Genomic DNA, 14,788 nt, shown 5'->3' with positions numbered 1-14,788 from the left:
ATTACTCTTTTATTAGATAGGATACTTTCAAATGTTTCTGACAGCAAACACACAAGGAAAAAAGTTAAATATGTAGAACTCAGTGATTTGAAGCCATTTGTTACTGCCTACAATAAAATAGGCTATAGATTTTTGTTTTGTAAGATTTTAAAGATATCATTATAACTTTCTGTCTTTATAAAGTACTTTAAATGCCCTCCTACCAAGAAATATAAAAATATTCTTTTTTTTAGGTACAAAATTATAAAATTGTTTTTCAGTGTTATGAAGCCTTTTGTTGGTAATTAAATTACACAAAGAATATAGAAATTTCATTTTAAATAAAACACACAATTTTAATACATCTGTTCCTTAAATATTTTTAAAAGGATCTCCCAACTTTTAAAAAAAGCAATATTAAAAAAGATTAACCAAGTAACAGTTTCCTACCCTTTTATCAATTCAATTCACCATTTATTGAACATCTATTACAGGTCTTGTACTGTATAGGTAAGGAGGAGATTAAAAATAAAAGAGGAATTAAATGTGGTCTGCTTTCAAAGAGTTTATAATTTCATAAATGAGAAATGCAAATGCCCAGCAATCTATAGTAGAAAAAAAAAGATTATGGCAAATATTTGAAAGGAGATTTTTAAAAAGTGCTTAGGGCATATCAAGAAATGGATCCTCTGGTCTATATGTCTATTCTTGTGCCAGTACCAGGCAGTTTTGAGAACCATGGCTTTGTAGTATAGCTTGATATCTGGTATTGTGATCCCTCCAACTTTGTTGTTCTTTCACAAGATTGCTGCAGCTATTCAGGGTCTCATTTTATTCCAGATGAATTTTTGGAGAGTTTGTTCTAGGTCTTTGAAGTATGCCATTGGTATTTTAATGGGGATTGCATTGAATTTATAGATTGCTTTGGGTAGCATGGACATAAAAAAATGATGTTTATTCTACCAATCCATGAACATGGTATATTCTTCCATCCTATATAACAAAAGCATAATATTCAAATCGACCGAGTGGCCCAACAGCAGAATGACCATCCAGATGACCATCCAGGACCACGCTATGATACCCACTGGTGCCAGGCCAGCCAAGACGGGTGTGATATGATTGGTTGGGGGCCTGGCCATTGCCCCATGATCATTCCACAGAGGGAGAACCAGGCCACCGGCTGGTGGAGCCATCAATTGGGGGGCTCCACAATTGCCCCAAAGAGAGAGGCTCAAGCCACCGACCAGTGGGCTGCAGTGGGTGGGCGGGGCCTCCCTCTGCGAGGGAAGCCTGGGATCTGGCGGCCGGAGAGAAGTCAGTGCCGGCAGCTCGGGGAAGGAAGGCATACTTTTGCACAAATTTTGTGCATTGGGCCTCTAGTTCATTTATGTCTTCCTCTATCTTTTTTTTTCAGCATCCTGTAATTTTCTGAGTACCGATCCTTTATCTCCTTGGTTAAATTTTTTCCTAGGTATCATAATATTTTTGTTGCAATGGTAAATGGGATTATTTTTTTTTAGTTTCTCTTTCTGTGAGTTCATTATTGGTGTATAAAAGAGCCATAGACTTCTGGGTGTTAATTTTGTACCCTGCTACATTGCCAAATTCATTTATTAAGTCTAGTAGTTTTTTGATGAAATCTTTAGGGTTTTCTATGTACAATATCATGTCATCTGCGAATAATGACAATTTTACTTCTTCTCTTCCAATTTGGATGCCTTTTATTTCTTCTTCTTGTCTGATCGCAATGGCTAGTACTTCCAGTACTATGTTGAACAGGAGTGGTGAGAGTGGGCACCCCTGTCTTGTTCCTATTCTTAGGGAAAATGGTTTTAGTTTTTGCCCACTGAGTATAATGGCAGGGGAGGGCTGTGGGAGGGAGGGGCGTTAAGAGATCAACCAAAGGACTTGTATGCATGCACATAAGCATAACCAATGGACACAGATGCTGGGGGCAGGGGGGGTGAGGGCATGTACCAGGGGGTAGGGGAGTTTGGGGGCAGGTCAATGGGGGAAAAAGGAGACATATGTACTACTATTTGTAATGCTTTAAACAATAATAAAAAAAGAAATAGCTCCTGATTAGAAGGGCTCAGGGAAGTTTTCACAAATGATGCAACATTTGAGATGTCAAAGTTCTGCTAGAATTTCAACAGGTAGAGAAGAACATTCTAGGGAGTGAAAAGATGAACAAAGACTAGTGAGGGATACAAGAGAGAACACATAGAATTGCTTTTGATTTGAAAAAGATCTAACTCTCATACAGATCTATTATATATATATATATATATAACGGATGTGATGTCCCTACCTCTACTACTGCTTAAGTTGATATTTTTGTCGGTTTCTATCTCTTACAAGGAAAAAGCATTGGCTAACTTACTTATCTCTCAAGATAAGAATTTCTGACACATGGCTTACAACCAATTGGTAAGCATATTTAATGAATGGTTACCACCCCTTCTGAAGGGCTTAACAAAGTCACAAATGGTCCTTGAGCTTCCTTCATTGTTTCCAAGACAATTTCTGGAATTTCTTAAAGAAAAACAAAGTCTTTTCCATCAGCCACTAGCAAAGTTCCAAGTTACTCAAGGTCACTAGTCATGACCAAGCAGTCATGAATTGTATAGAATAGGAAAGAATCTTAATAGTCATTTGATCAACTTGCCTTTTATAAAAAGTAAACTGAATCTCAGAGAGGTTCAGTGATTTACCAAAAGTCACAAATATGATAGATTGTTGACTTCTGCTGACACTTTTCTTCCCCTCCTTCACTTCCCTGAGTTACTCTTCCAGCATGGTGGCAATGTTCTCAAGGTTCTTCATAAATAGTTGTTGAACTTTATCCAGATAATGAACTATCTCTAGTACATATCGTTAGTACCTTCAATTCTGAATAGATATCTCTATTTTTATTATTTCAAACCAGGAAGAATGATCTTTTAAAAAGCCAAAATGTTTAAAATATCATGCAATGTATTGATTTTTATATAAATGTGTAAGTATCAGAGAAGTGGTTTTCAATTCCCACTTTACATCAGAATCACTGGGGGAGCTTGAGAGAAAATGTTCATCCCTCAAATTTCTATTTGACTGGTCTGAGGTGGGGCTTTGGCAAGATTTTCTTGTTTGTTTTGTTTTGGTTGTTAAGCTACAGCTATCATTTATGAAGTACATACAAAACTTATCAATCTTTGCTCAAATCAAATCAAATTATACATGTGTATACTGCAATGTCTCGAAGTCCTTATAATTTTCCAAAAGAAGCTTTAAAAAGATATATCCCAATCCTCAAAGGATTTTCTTCTATAACTTCATCTGTGGCCTAATCAAACTGAGTATGCTGAGGTAGAAAAAAAGGAGTCTGAAAGACATGAGTCAACTTTAAAGACATGTATTTTCTTATACTTTTTCAATGTACGGGGGAAATAGTTGTTTTAATTGGGATGATCACAAATTCCATATATTCAAGGTTTGATCTAGAACCTGCCATTTAAAAATTGAGAATATCATTGGTTTATAGTGCTATGTGCTACTTAATATGTATTAGTTACTAATTCCTAATAAATGATCAGTTCCTCATATAACTTCATTAAGATTTAATTATTAAATTGCCAATAGCATTTTTAGCAAGTCACATGCAAACAGTCCTTACCCTTAGCTTTCCTCACCAACTTCCCTAACTAGCTTTTCCATTAGCTATTTCCCCATTCCCGCAAGTTGTCTTTCACCTTTTGTCCACGCTCAAAACTGTTGCTATACTTTCTTCCCACTGCACAACTCAATATCCTCTTAATTAATGCAAACTACCTCCTCCTGATCTAAAAATCATATTCCAATTGCTCAAGTGAAATCTGATTTTCCAGATGGTCAAGTAATAACCAGTCCTACAGATGAATACTAAAAAACAAAAACCCAACCCCTTCAAACAGGCATGGGTAAGACTGGATCCCCGCAGCAGAAGGATGGATGAGAGAGCAAGGTTCCTGATGAGTTTGCAAATAGCAAAATAAGAAGAAAACCTTTTTCTCCCTGGCCTGAAGCATGAGAACACCTGCAGAGTTGGCTGGTAGAAATGATGGGTACTAGTAAACTTAGAAAGTATATGTATTTAGGTACTTTATGCACCTTACAATTATATCCCAGCAAAACTTATCAATCTTTGCTCAAATCAAATCAAATTATACATGTGTATACTGCAATGACTCAAAGTCCTTATAATTTTCCAAAAGAAGCTTTAAAAAAGCTTGATAGCTCAACAGATGATAGCTCAACAACAGTGGCATTCTGGCACAGAAGAATTAATTTTAAGAAAATATAATTATATTGGGGTAAAATTCGGGATTTTTGCCCATCATTATAAAAATCCTATACCACATGTTGTACTGTTCTCACTCCATATTTCTCAAAATAAACAGTACAAAATAGTTTCTCCTTAGGTTCTTTTTACTTTGATGCTGAAACAAAATAAAACAAGATAAAAATAAAACAAGCATGCATTAATGTATTGTATGCATGCATTAAGGACTTATTGAAAGAACACCACATGATAAAAAAAGTTCAATATTACATTTCTCCTGATATTTTAACTGCTTAAATGTTATTGACATAGACTTTAAACCTATATCCAAAAAAAATAAAAATCCCCAAAGGAATTTTGCATATTTACTGAATTTTTCTTTCTAGAAAGACACTAGCTCAGTCTAAGCATCTATTTCTGAATAAGATTCTTTAGTGCTATACTATCTTGCCACCCATAAGCGAATTCATATTGATGGCTAGTTGATTACTACTCTTAAAATTATATAAAACATATTTTCCAACTAGGAAACACATGATTTAAATGTACATTCTGAGTACATTTAAAATATCTCCAGAGCGGGCGGGGAAAAAGCACTGTTCATGTAGAGATATAAAATTCCAAAGCTGGTGATATTTTATCCTTCTAGTTTGTCAGACAAGGATACCGGCCATTCAGGACTATATTTGGGTCATATCAGTATTCCACTCAAAAATGTTGCTTAATCTCCTGAATAACACAAATGAGAATGCCTCTTTAAAGGAGAACTTTGCACCAACACTACTGGCTAGGATACCACGGAAGAGGGGAGCGGGGGATTAGACCCACATCTTTTGTAAATTGGGCCTAAAATTGACTCCAGATTTGTGACTCATGAATGAAAAGTCAGTTTTAATAAAGATGTGCTTTAAAAAGAAAAAATGGCTATTATTCTTAACAAGTTACATACTGGGTATGATTCTTTAAAAATGACTCATAAAATATCTTTTTAAGTACTTAAAGTCATGAATATGTTCTACTCTTTTACCTCTGCTTGAATGTAATTTTTCATTTGCCAGGAAAGGATACATTTTCTAACTAACCCCGTTAACCTAATTACTCATAAAGAAATACCAAAGGCGTCTCTGACATCAATACCTTCACAAAGAAATGTATCTGTGCACACACACACGAGCTTATTCCATCCACGTAGATCATCAAAACTGTAATTTTTATTTAAAAGATTCCTTCTGGTACATGTTATTTCTAGCAGTAAACTTTATCAAAAGCATGGAAAGTTTGCAAACATAGGACTGCCCTACCCATATTATGATTTCTTCATCCATATACTTAAATTCAAAATATTGACTTAAGCTTAAAAGAATAATAGTACTCTGTTTATTTAGTTGTCTTTGGGTGATCTTAAATGGAGATTGCAATGAAAATGACTTCTCTCTTAAAGGGAACCTTTTGTCCTACTCAGATTAATTATCTTGTAAGATTAAAATCAGTGAATCATACCTAATTAAGATTTATAATTTAACATCATTCCGGTATATGATCTAAGACAAAGAGTTTACAATCTTCAATTTGAAATGGAAAGCGAGAAGAAGTGAAGAGAAGAGAAATAAAACAGCTATTTGGGGCATGCCAATGCACTATATTGCCACATATTTACCCAGATTTCTGGTTTAATCTTTTTTCAAACCAAGCACTTAATGTGAAAACAGAACATACTAAAGGATAGAAGTCAGGTGGGAAAAGAAGGGTTCCAATTTAAATTATACTATAGAATTTGTAGATAGCTTATACAACATAGAACATTTAAAAAAATGTGTATTGTGGCTAAACTGCCTATTAAAATATTTCGACTTTACAATGTCTTTAATGCAAAAGACTCCTAAACTGTGGGGTGAATTTATAATTAAATGGGACACTTGTAATAGTTATTTCCAATCCTCCTTTCATTAAAGGATGTATCACCTAAGAAAGCAATGCCTTGTTATTACACAGGGCAAAGATTTTTCTTCTTAGAAGGGCTCATATGTAGTATTTCTCTCCAAAATGTCTAACAAGGCATTCAAAATAAGTTCAATATTTTTCTTCTTCAGAAATAACTTTAAAGCCCCCCCACTCTCAGATTACATAAATGGACAGTTACTTTTCTGAGGTCTTTGATATTTCTCTTCCTGGCAGAGTCATCTGATGTGAGAAATATCTTTTGAAAATAAATGGTACAACTTCAAGTGCCCTCAGATCCATCACTTGCTGGACATTCCATCGTATCTCAGTTTTGATTTGAAAAAGCTGCTTGACTTCAAATTTTAGTTTTAGGTATCTCAATACAAGCTTGATCTCATTGAGAAGTACCTTGGGAAGCAACAATGTAAACGTTTTGTCCACTCGTCAACACAGAATGTTCACACCAAAAGGGAAAGGAGTCATAGAGGGCGACTACATGGTTCAGTGGGAAGGAGGTTATTCTAATTCAAGTTCAGAAACCAAGTTCACAAATTGAATATACCATACTGCAACGTTAAGGAAAGAGTTACATTTCATCTGCATCACAGCTGTCACCACCTGTTTATGTAACTACAATGCCACTTCCTCATGTCAAAATATCAATACTGTTACTATGATAATGAGATAATTATTTGTGTTTGCCCCTCGTCCCCGACTAGCACTCAGTGAGTAGTGCTCTTATTTTGTAATAGTCAGGATTTTCTGTATATAGATAATTTAAGATTCCACATTAAAAATACTTAGTTTACTTGTGCTTGAAAACAGGTGTGCTAGTGCTGGTGCATGCCAACAGAGAAACTGCTGGGTTCTTATTACAAATCTTATTAAAATCCTTCCCAACCCCCTTTCCAACCATCCTGTGCCTGGGGAATACCTATCTAAGCATGTACCTGTGTGCAAACAATTCCAAAACACAGTGTTTCTCTTAAGAATATTTGCAAAACTCATGTGACATTTGGGAGCACATACCAGACAAAAAGCAACTTGAGATAAAGGAAAATATTTCAGTCACCACTTCATGTATAGAAAGAGTAGAAGATACCTGAAGGTCCATTTTCCCATCAACACCCTCACTCCACCACCTCTAGTATCTCTTTAGGAAGAGGCACATGGAATCACTGTGGAATAGTCTGTCTCCAAGTGGGAAACCTGTGACTTCCATAAAGCAGGCCCCGGATGAAAGTGTGGGGATGGGGACGGCAGGGCTAGCGAGTCCTCTGCAGGCCACAGGGTCCCCCACGGAAGGGCCCTGCGCTTGTTTCCATGCTCTGCTGATACTGTCTCGAGTTCTTAATAATTTTTGAACAAGGTGCCCCACATTTCAGTTTCACACCAAGTGCCAGAATTGCATAGCCAATCCTTGGTGAAAGTGACAACGTGTGTTACGGTAAAGATAATAAATCAAAAGAACAGCAAAAAGTTGACAGCAACATCCAGAGACTCATGGCTTCACATTACACTACTTTGAAATTTTTATTTTGAATTTTGCTGTTTCCATGACTAACAATTCCTCATGAACCGGAGCATGTAAGTAGAGGTCACTCATTTTCAGATGAGCTTACTGTCACATGTATGTGGCAGTTAATCAATTGTCAGTTGCTTAAAAAGCATCCGATGGACATAAGGCAAAGAGTTGAATCAGGGGAAAAAGATTTTTTTTTTTTTTTTTTTTTTTTGGTGAGTGAAGTAAAATGCAGTTTCTTCTATCTTGTTTGAACTATATCCACAAGTGGAACAGAAGAACTATATTAATTACCAGCAGAAATCAAAACTCACAGGAAAGGAAATGAGTAAAGCTACTTTCAACATTAAGATACCAGGGAAAAGAAAACATTCTATAGGTATTTTGCATGATGTAGTCTGTTGTAAAAAAGATTCTTTGTGAGTTATATATCACCAATAACTTTTAATAAAAGCTAGTTGTCATATGAAAATGAGAACAAAATCCTAACAGCAACAAATTTTCCAATATTATATTAAAAAATACGAATAAATAATAATTCTACTTTCAAGATATATCAGTTTCAAAAATGATTGGAGGCAGCGATACTATCATTGCTTTGTGAAAATCATAGCAGCTCCAATATAAGCAAACATATCCCTTATACCTATATTTAACATAAATACATCTGAATTGAAATTCTCCCTTGAATGTGCTGCTTCTAATATACCCGGAAACAACAGCCCACCATATGCAACGTTAAGCGAAGTGTCAATATTCAAGTAACAAGACAGCAAGCAGATTGGTTGCATAAACTATGTAAATATTATTAACAGAAAGTGCCATATGATATCTGATGTTTGGATGGTTTCTGATCACCTATCTGTTCCGCCGTCTCAGTCTCTCAGCTGAGATTTTGTCAACAGGTACCGCACGCATGTGCTGTGCGGAGGCACAGCCTCCTGAGCAGCGTCTGTGCGGCTGCCCTAGGGAAGCAGCTCACCCACCTGCTTCTGATTCGCTTCAAACTTATCAGGACAATTTATTCTTGCCGACCCCTTGGTCCCACTACCTGCGTTTCCTGTAGTAAGCATCCCTCAAGTACAATTGCCATCTAAGTAATAACATCGAAAATATCAAAAGAATCACTAATCGACAATCATGTCAGAGCACCTATGCTTGAAATTTCTACCATAAATTGAATGAAAAGTTAATAATAAAAGTGCAAGTGTAGAAAAAAGGTAATAAGATAAAATCCAACCATGAAAAGTACTTGCTACACAGAAATTTGTTTTCAGTCTTCGAAAAAAAAAAAAAAAAAGACTGTTTTAATAGACAAAAACTTTAGGTAGAGTGTGTGTGTGTATATGTGTGTGTGAGAGAGAGAGAGGGAGGGAGAGAGAGAATTGAAAGATGGAATAATTTTTGGACTTGCAGTCTTCTAAGTAGTACTCAAAATATTTTCCAAGTTTAACTGATTTTAATAAAACATTAGCTCTTATATATCCCAAAAGAAAGCGACAGTTATATTAAAATTTTCAGTGAAAACAAAATTTCCATTGTTTTCTGTGCCATTTATTTATTCCAGTTTATCAATGACTCAAGATATAAAAGCAGATATACTGATTAATCAAGTCTTATTGATCAGTATTTCACACAAATGTCTGCAGCACAATTTTTCCCAATCAAAAATTTATAAATCAATTTAAATTCCTGGTAATTAAATTTATTAGCTCTGTAACAGCAAATGTGGCACTTTATATAAAAGCAGTATGTGAAATATGTACTCAAGAATATATTGATCAAAGGCAAAACAGCAAACATTTCTATTAAATCAGATTCTTAGCACCAGACTAGAAAGTACCAAACATCACAGCCTGCAATTGTTTTAAGTATACCTAGCAATTCTGCTGATTTGGGACCAGTGAAACTGATTACTTAATGAGGCAATCATTCAAGGCATCTAAACAGACAAAAATAGGGAATCATTAGCATAGCCGTCTTCACCTGAGATAAAAAATTTTGAAAAATGTTGCAGACATTTAAACTTTTGGAATCTGACCCCATGCTTAAACTAAGGGGAAAAAAATCTAAAAAGTGACAGCTAAAAATTCAGGGGGGGGGGGGGGGGAAATAATGTATCTATAATTATATTATTCATTTATCTTCTCAGCTAACATTTTCAACTATCTTAGAAATCTCAAGTTTTATACAGATTTTCTCTATAGATTCTTGGAAGTACTACTTCTTTTTTCCCCTCTGGCCATGCTCTTGTGCTATTAAAAGTAATTAATGAAATCTCTGCTCTCTTGTATTTCTGTCATAAGTACCTGCCTACAAAAAGATTTCCAAAGTCCCTGCCCAATATGAATAAAAACACAAGAAAGAGTTTCTATTTATGGAAAAAAAAATGGTACTGGAAACTTAGCCACGGAAGTCTTTAATATAACTAAAGAAAAACACACTACGTTTTCACTCAGAAGATACCAGAGGCAATTTTAAGAATCTCACTGATCTGGTACAGCCAGGAGAAAGAAAATTATTCTCTGTGTTTGTTTTTTTTTTTTTTTTTTAAAAAAAGATGGTTCCTGAAATAATTCCAAAGAGGCCCTACAAACTGTCTTTTTAAGAGAAGAGAAAAGCAAGTCAACTCACATATACAGCTTCCAAACAGAAGTCTTACCCTCTTCCAGGAAAACAACAATGAGACTTTATTGCCCTGCTATGATCCTTTCATTTCAGACATGATTAATTAGCAAGTATTACACTTCCCAAAACTCCCACCACACTCTTTGTGGTCTATCATCCTAGTTGTTGATAGACCCATATGAAAGAGCAAGTAACCACTAGCGGTATAAGACAAGTATCCAAAAAACTCCTCTCACATCTTTGCCTCCCAAAATAAAGCAGGCTGCTTTTAACAGCTCTCTCTCTCCGCCCCCCCCCCCCTCTCTCTCATAAATAAAGAAATCACATTTTTAAAAAACGTAGTCATTTTCTTAACAATACCTTTTAACATCTGAATAAGGCATGCAACATATTCAGCATTCGCGAATACATGGCACATTTAACCTGTTTCCTACCTATATTTTTAAGCTGAAGTTCTGAAAGCCTTGTGAGTCCATGTAGTTTATATTGATAACCATCCACATGCGCAATTAAGTAACAACAGAGAAAATGTGAGCAAGCATGTTTGGGGGAATGGATTTTATAGAAAAAAAAGTTTATTTTCCAAATAAAAGCTAATATGTCACACATACAATGGAGATAGGAAATAGAAATAAAAGATTAAAAGAAAAGACAAAAAGAAGAGGGCAACTCTAAAATGTGAATGAATGTAAACTCTGATCTCTGCATATTGCTCCAAAAACACTCTTTCAAGATAATTTTCCCTTTAATCACTAATGCAATCAACTTTCAAACTGTCCATGTGAACCAAGAAGCCAGCCATAGCTGAATGTACTATAAATATATATTTTAACAACCAACCATTTATAAAGACTCGGGTTTCCCCCTTCAACTTTTCAACTGTTGTGTCCATAAAAACTTCACACATAGTACAATACTAATAAATAGATCTTGGTTCCAGGAAACATTTTAAAAAATCTATTCTGGTCAAAATATCCTTGCTTTTTTTCTGTTGTATTAAATTTAGGATCAAAAACATCAAAGCAGCTTCCACCTCGGACCTAACTTTTAGAGGATCAATGTGACAAGGCAGTCCCTGATAGATGTTTCTCTTGATAAACGACTTGTTCAAAAGAGACATTGTAGCTTTCATTTCCTGACCACAACACACTTTTAATTTGCAACAGCAGAGCTGCCAGAGTGTGAGCACTTGCCCACTTTCCAGCCTTTTAGGTTTGTAGCTTTGGTTCCTTTAGGCCAAACATCTGAGACAAAATCTAAAAATAATCCGAGTAATAGAATTACAAAATAGGAGCCACTAAGGCCGCTTTACACATATACACAAGTGTCTACATTATAGATATAGATATAAACCTTTTCTCCCCGAATTCTAGTGTAGGATAACAAGGGTCCTGAGTGAACATCATTTGCACAATGGGCATTTAACACTCAGGGAAATAAATTATGTGACTATTATTTAATAGTAAGCAGAGCCTGGGTGGGGGCAATTTACACACTTAAATCTGGTGTTAAATGTCATGAATTATATGATTGCCTAACGCAATGTGTTTTTTACATATTATTGCAATGGTTATCATTACTACTACCCAGAAATCACACTTAAGTATCAATAAGGTAAACAGTCAAACCATCCAATTTCTGCTCTCAGCACATTGTCTGAGCTCCGATTTAAAATTTATAAATGTAATATCCTCCTCATCACAGGCAGCAGCCCAATCTGCTCTGAATATATATTACAGCTTTAACATCACAGAGGGAAATCGCCCATCTGGCAATCCCATTCGCTCCAACAGCTCCGGGGGAAAAAAAGCTGTGCTCTCTCCTCCTTAAAACATTTCTCAGGGCAAATTATGTGCATCTAAAATAAACAGTCTTCTTATTGATCGCTTCAAAGTCAACAAGTTCCAAATGCAAAATTCAATCAAATCCTTCCTATCTGGTAAGCGTGGTGTGTGTTTAGCTCGATAGTCACCAGAGTCCAACCAGAAGTGTATGTCGCGCAGCGGCTCTTGTAGTCCCTTTCCTTGTATTCACATTTGTGTTATGAGAGAGCAGTAACCACCGCCACATCACAGACCCCTGGCAGCTTTGCCCCACTGCTATTTGTTTCTTCAATATTCTCCCTTTTCCTTCTTTCTCTCTTTTCAGGGTGAATGCATGGTGGTTGGGTAAATGTACCAAAAAAGAAACAGTGTAGAGTGGACATACCCTTTGGTTATGCAAAATACTTTTAACATCTTTTTGTTGTTGCTGTTGCCTCTTAGTCTTAATTGAATATCACAAAGTGTACACACGGCATGGTCACAAGAGCTATTGAAAACCCCCTCTCACTCCATTTATCTGACCCCCCCCCCCTTTTTTTTTGTAAAGAAAGAGGAAAGAGCGATTTCAAACAAAGTCAATTTCAGTGCCTGATTATTTAATTCTGTCACAGGTTAAAAGTAAAAAGCGCTGACAGGCAGACAAGTGAATGGCAAGCAAAGAAAAAAACTACCACTGTTCCTTAAAAGGCATTAAGGACTTTAAGCAATCAAAATATATTTTTATATTCATGTAAAAGCTATCCCTTCATAACTCACCCCCCCCAAACACACACACAGAGACACACACACACACACTCAGAAGAACTGATTACTCCACAAAGTGCAATCACTGAGAGAGCCCATAGTCCAATTGCATTAATAGATTGAGAGAAAAAAATTCACCCAGTTCTGTGTGTGTACATATATATACAGATATATACTTTCATTAGTAAGCAGTCTTTCCCTACACTCCCGCCCTCTCCCCTTTTCACCCAGCCCCCTCCCCAAAAACCCCACACTGAGTTTAACTAATTTACATACCATTTGACTTCAGTGGTTACACAGTGCATTACTAGTAACATGCAACTTTGGGATTACAGCTAAACCGATAAAAGTGGACTCCAGTAATCTATTACTCAAACTGAAATATATAAACATGTGATAGCAAAAAATAAACAAGCATTTTGAGAGATTAAAATATACATTTTTTTAAAAAAAGAATTATATATCATAAGCATCTGCTTCCCAAACAGGGTCTTCAATGGTTTGATCATGCCATTTAATTTGTCTTTCCTATTTAGATGCAAAGGAAGTAAATTCCAAAACTGACATACCATAAACACTGGTGCTACTGATCATTTCTTGCTGGCAGCACAAAAAGCTGAATTGGATTTCTCACAAGCAGGAATTCCAAAGGTTGCTTTTCATTAAAGCCACTTTTCCTCTCAGCTATCAAATGTCACTGCCTTGAAACGTGGGCCCTTTCGTCAGGTATTCATTTAACCTACATGCATATAATTAAGGGGGAAAGCAACATCAACAAAAAGGGGATCTCAGATCACAGGAGAAGAAAGGGAAAAAAGCACATGACCAGGAATGCAAGTCCATGTCAATTTCACTCACTCCCATTGAAACTAACAAGAGCTCCGGGAGGACGGTAATAGGATCAGTGGATTGTATATACCATTAAATTATACATCTTTCTCTCCCGTCCCCGGCCAACAATACGCCCACCACGCTGTACCCCCTCCAAGATGATGTGCTTACATTTTTCTGCAACCGATCTTCTGACATTATCACGTTCCCCCAGCCACGAGATGGTAATTTAACCTCAACTTTCTGTGTGTGCAAGATTCTTATTTACACTTCTTATTTACTTAGAAGTTAGTTCCCGAAGAAAGTCTAGCCCCACCCTATGGCTCCGCTTTCTTATTTTTTTTTTTTTGTATTTATTTTTGAAGTAAAAAGATAGTAATAAGTAAGCACAAGATAGCGGAAAACGAGATTCTTGCCATCGCGAACTCTTAATCCCACACTATTGTTACAATGATTAAGCAGCAAAAATAGGCATTCTAACGTTTCAGGGCTACTTTGTACAGAGAAATTAGACAGCAGGTTGGCGTACCGACCAGAAACGAGTGCACATTCAATTAAATGTTTGCGACACAACTCGGAGGTCTCCTTCTATTACAGGTCTTGGATTTATTTATATTCTTTTAAAATAAAACAAACAAAAACAAACAAAAAAAAACACAACAAATTTAAACAGATGGTAGAAAACTACCAAGCTCCCCTTACCTGAACGCGCGGAGCGAAAAGCCGATAGGTTAGCGTAGCATCGATCCGCTGTGTTTGCTGATGAATGGAAGCTAGGGTTAAGTGAAGGTGCCTATGATTTGAAATCATTCCAAGTTTTTGAAGGGAAGACGGACTGCAGCCTCTGCCATGTTGGAATTTCAAACCCAAAACAGCTGCTTGGAAGGAGCCAGCATGCCAGAGGCTGGGCGCAGGCGCAGAGCGCCGCCGAGCCAAATTCAAATCACTTTCACACTAAGAGCCAAAGATCAGTTTTCAAAGGAGAGAGGGAGAAAGACGCGGAGGCTGCGGAGAGGG

The 14,788-nt window shown here is 36.3% G+C and overlaps 1 protein-coding gene across 2 annotated transcripts in view; it reads right to left on the bottom strand.

Annotated features, from left to right (window-relative positions):
* FIGN (fidgetin, microtubule severing factor) overlaps positions 1 to 14,534 on the bottom strand; it is a 127,544-nt gene extending 113,010 nt beyond the window's left edge. Inside the window, exon 1 of one of the 2 annotated variants that reach the window (XM_080668643.1) lies at positions 14,474 to 14,534. Coding sequence is in view for 1 of the 2 variants with exons in the window: in XM_080668642.1 (XP_080524768.1) it covers positions 13,510 to 13,534 (25 nt within the window). In the remaining variant the exon portion in view is untranslated. Of the gene's footprint in view, positions 1 to 13,509; positions 13,628 to 14,473 lie in introns of those variants that run through there. The other variant, XM_080668642.1, reaches the window with a different exon arrangement.
* Between the last annotated feature and the right edge of the window lie 254 nt (positions 14,535 to 14,788).

Source organism: Plecotus auritus, assembly GCF_963455305.1.
Source record: "Plecotus auritus genome assembly, chromosome: 5".
Lineage (NCBI taxonomy): Eukaryota > Metazoa > Chordata > Mammalia > Chiroptera > Vespertilionidae > Plecotus > Plecotus auritus.
This window is presented reverse-complemented; position numbering and strand designations above follow the sequence as displayed.